The 4,041-nt window shown below is 33.4% G+C and overlaps 1 protein-coding gene across 1 annotated transcript; it reads left to right on the top strand.

The window, feature by feature from the left end:
• Nucleotides 1-801: 801 nt before the first annotated feature.
• Nucleotides 802-3,228, top strand: LOC127084368 (ubiquitin-conjugating enzyme E2 28). The gene is made up of 4 exons (XM_051024800.1): nucleotides 802-1,078; nucleotides 1,300-1,427; nucleotides 1,944-2,048; nucleotides 2,838-3,228. Exons 1-4 carry the CDS (start codon nucleotides 1,009-1,011, stop codon nucleotides 2,979-2,981), a joined length of 447 nt encoding a protein of 148 aa, XP_050880757.1. The 5' UTR covers nucleotides 802-1,008; the 3' UTR covers nucleotides 2,982-3,228.
• The last annotated feature ends 813 nt before the right edge of the window (nucleotides 3,229-4,041 follow it).

Below are 4,041 nucleotides of genomic sequence, written 5' to 3' on the forward strand. Positions count from 1 at the left end.
TGGAGGTGGATCCTCAGATCTGGTATCCATGATTACCTAATCCACTAATATGTCCAATCCATTTGATGTCTTATGAACAAATTATTTAATATTGGATCAATACTTAAAAGGGACCAAACCTAACCTGAAATAAATATCCGAAAAATACAGGTCATTCATGCATAAAATATATAAAATTCGCAGAGTTAAAATGGTTTAAGATATTTTTTAATATTATATCTTAAAAAATTCATGATGTATAAAGCATATTAGTATTATAATAAATATGAGAAAATTTACTAGTAGAGTCAAATTATAAAAAAAAAATGATAAAATGAAGGCTACAAAATTATACCTATTCATCTAATTGTACTCTAACTTAATCTAACTAATTATAATTAGACAAATAACCATCTTAAATTAACTAATATCTTGCATAAATCAAAATTCAATTTTTTCTTAAAGAACTATATTTAGGAATGAAGGCTAAAAAATTATAACTATATTCTAACTCAATCTAACTAATCATTATTAGATAAATAAGTATCCAACTAACGGACTATCTTGCTCAAATCAAAAATCAATTTTTTCCAAAAAGAAGTATATCTATATTTAATATCAAAAACAGTTTAAAAAAAATAATGTGAATAATTAATTTTGTAATAATAATAATGAATAATAAATTTTTGAGATGCCGTGTATTACCACCCGTCCAGACGGTGATCTAACGCAAAAGCAATCAAGAGCGTGTTTGGCTACGCAAGGACATATTCGCGTTTTGGCGATTCTAAAAGCGCGTTTTTGAGTCAAAAAACGCGGCCCCAAACACACGCAAATAGGAAAGTGGATACAGAACATTCTAGAAGCAGAAAAACAACGCAACCCTGTCTGTCCCTTTTTCTCTCTCTCACCTTATTATCCCTTTCCCCTGACTCAAATCAAATCCAATTCTTCTTCGATCAAACCCTTTTCAATTTCAACCTTCTCCCCGAATTCTCATCTTCTTCCTCCGAATCCTTGGTTTTCAGCATGGCATCCAAACGCATCCTCAAGGAACTCAAGGATTTGCAGAAGGATCCTCCTACCTCATGCAGCGCAGGTGAAACCCTAATTTTCTTTTACCCCTTTTCTTCTTGTGTTTTTGTTATGATTCTTAAGGATCTGTTATCTTTATGAGTTTTTATTTTTGGGATGATTAGGATTTAGGACTATACAAGATTTTTTAGGGTTTCAAATTATTGTTAAAAATGTCATGGTTTAACAAGTTAGGTGAACGTTGATGATTCAGTTTTAATAACTCTGTTTTGTTGTGATTTTCAGGTCCTGTTGCTGAGGACATGTTTCACTGGCAAGCAACAATCATGGGACCTGCTGATAGCCCCTATTCAGGTGGTGTGTTTTTGGTTTCAATTCACTTTCCTCCCGATTATCCATTCAAGCCACCAAAGGTAATCAAAACCCTAACTTTGTTACTACGTTGCTCGTATGTATGTATGTATAATCTCTTTTTTATGATGTTAATAATTTTTAGAGGTCTATTTTTTCATAAATGTAAAGGAAGTAGGTTCTCCTTGTGTCTTTGTTTCTTTGGCTGTAGCAAGTGGATATTTAGCAGCTTTTGCTGTATTAGAGGGTATAAACCATCATATGTGGTTATTGGTTCTGGTTGGTTATAAATCTGCTCGTTTGTAGCTAATTCATCATGACTTCTGATGGTGTCGAAAAAACTAATAGAGTAGCTGTTAGATGAATTATCATTTCAATTATATTTTTCCTTTCATTTCCGTCTTTACTCGTCAAATCTTATTGTTGTCTTTCATTTTCTTCTTTACTCAACAGTTAACCGGATAAGTATCCGGTTTAATTTGTTCACAAGTTACAGATGTTGTTTTATTGCCTGTTAGTTAATTTGCTTAATATTTTGTACCGTAGTCTTTAAATTATAAGTTATTTTAATACTGCAGGTTGCATTTAGGACTAAGGTATTCCATCCAAACATCAACAGCAACGGAAGTATCTGTCTCGACATTCTGAAAGAACAATGGAGCCCAGCGTTGACCATTTCCAAGGTTCGATTTTACTTGTTCTTGATAATTAATGATTATGTATGAAGTTTTAGCTAAATGTGACACCTGGTTTGTGTTGTGTTGCCTTTTAGAATGATTTGCAAACTCCTTGTGAAAAATGTTGGACAAATGTGTTGTCATTTTTTGAGCTTATTTAGTTGCATTAACCAATTTTGGACAAATACAAATTCTGACTCTGAAATGCACTTGCCTAGTGAAATTTAGAATCACAAACTTTGCTAATTGTTTGGAACTTCAATTGAAGTATAAATTTTAATCAAGGAGTGAAGCTTATTTTCACATGTAAAATTTGTCTATCCATGTCTTTTTGTACTCTTACCACTTGTATTGTTATTTACTGCAGTAATCTCATCGACGTCTTTTATGTGTTTCATGTACTACTTGTGCTGGTATTATTATTATTTTTTGTTGGGAAATTTGAAAGCATAGCACCAAAAAAATAATTCAAGATATGCTTACTGTCCATATTTTTGAAGCACTTAAGAACTGTAAATCTTTTTGAGGCTCATAAGAGAAAAGTTAGGTCAGTAATATTTCAAGTGCAGAAGTGGCTGAATATGAATATCTACTCTTTCTGTTGACTAGAGATATAGTTTGTGTCATCTCCATATAAGTTGATTATATGATTCATAGAAATTTACTGCTAATAATTGAATGTGTTATTTTTCTCCTTGTTTAATGAGAGCTTTGTTTGGAATGATGATGTTGTCATATGTGCCAAGCCTTGCTCTAAATCTTGCCAAAAGATAAACCTAACATTCACTTTTTTAGGTCCTCTTGTCGATTTGCTCGTTGCTGACGGATCCCAATCCCGACGACCCTTTGGTGCCTGAAATCGCACATATGTACAAGACCGACAGGACCAAGTACGAAGCCACCGCACGCAGCTGGACACAGAAGTATGCCATGGGATGACCAAATCATCCTCTCAACTGTTTAATGCAACCGCACACTCATGCTTTATGTAAACCAAAGATATTTTGAATGATTGCTTTTGTTATTGTTGTCAATGGAACTCAACCATTGCAAGGGAAATTAATTGTCATTTGTGAATATTCATGAGACATTTGGTGAAAACTTTCTGGTTATTTACATGCTATTCCCAACGGATGATGATAAATGAAAATTTTTAATTACCAATAAGGTAATTGCTGCATGTTCATTTAAGAATTTTTTGGTTTAGCATATTCATTTTTTTTGTCTTGTGATCATGTTTATGTCATTAGGTTTTTATTTATGATGATGTTGTCATTCCTAAGTTTGATTTATGTTTGTGTATATATTATTACCCGGCTAAACATACAACTCTATTTTTGTTGCTTTTCCAACCTAGAAAATCCATCTTGACCCATCTTTTCTGGTCGGTCCAAGAGGCACCAGCTTTGACTTGGACTCAACTCTGCTACTATGATGTCTACAGCTTAGGTTCCTCTGTCCTAGCCTTGTTTTTGTGGTTGATCTATATACCGGTGTACACATTTCTAAGGAGCCCTATTATTGCACAACAAGGATTATATACATCTTTGAAATAATTTTGGTGACTTTTTTTTCTATCTCAACCATCATTCTCTCTCATCTAACCTCTCTCTTCAAAATGAACTGAAGTTATCAAAGCATAGGCTGGTGATTCACATTGGAGATTCTTCGTAACAAACAGTCCGGTTATCCATGTAGTTGTTGAGCCTAACATCAGAATCTACCCAACAGTCTGTCCAAACTTTAGAATCATAAATTTTGGCTTCTACTGTTCCATCAGTCATAGTCTTTCTATCATACTTGCCACACATAACACTTCTTCACAAATAATTTTTCCACTTTTGATCTTCCACTCTAACTTCGCAATACAAGCTGTGTTCATCTCTTTGAGATTCCTCAACCCCAAACCTCCAATCTTCTTTGGTTATTTCGTTTCACCTAATAGTATGCATATGTCTCTCATTTTTTACTATGCCCCCATATAAATTTTTTCTGGATC

The sequence above is a fragment of the Lathyrus oleraceus genome, chromosome 5, assembly GCF_024323335.1.
Source record: "Lathyrus oleraceus cultivar Zhongwan6 chromosome 5, CAAS_Psat_ZW6_1.0, whole genome shotgun sequence".
NCBI classification, from domain to species: Eukaryota; Viridiplantae; Streptophyta; class Magnoliopsida; order Fabales; family Fabaceae; genus Lathyrus; species Lathyrus oleraceus.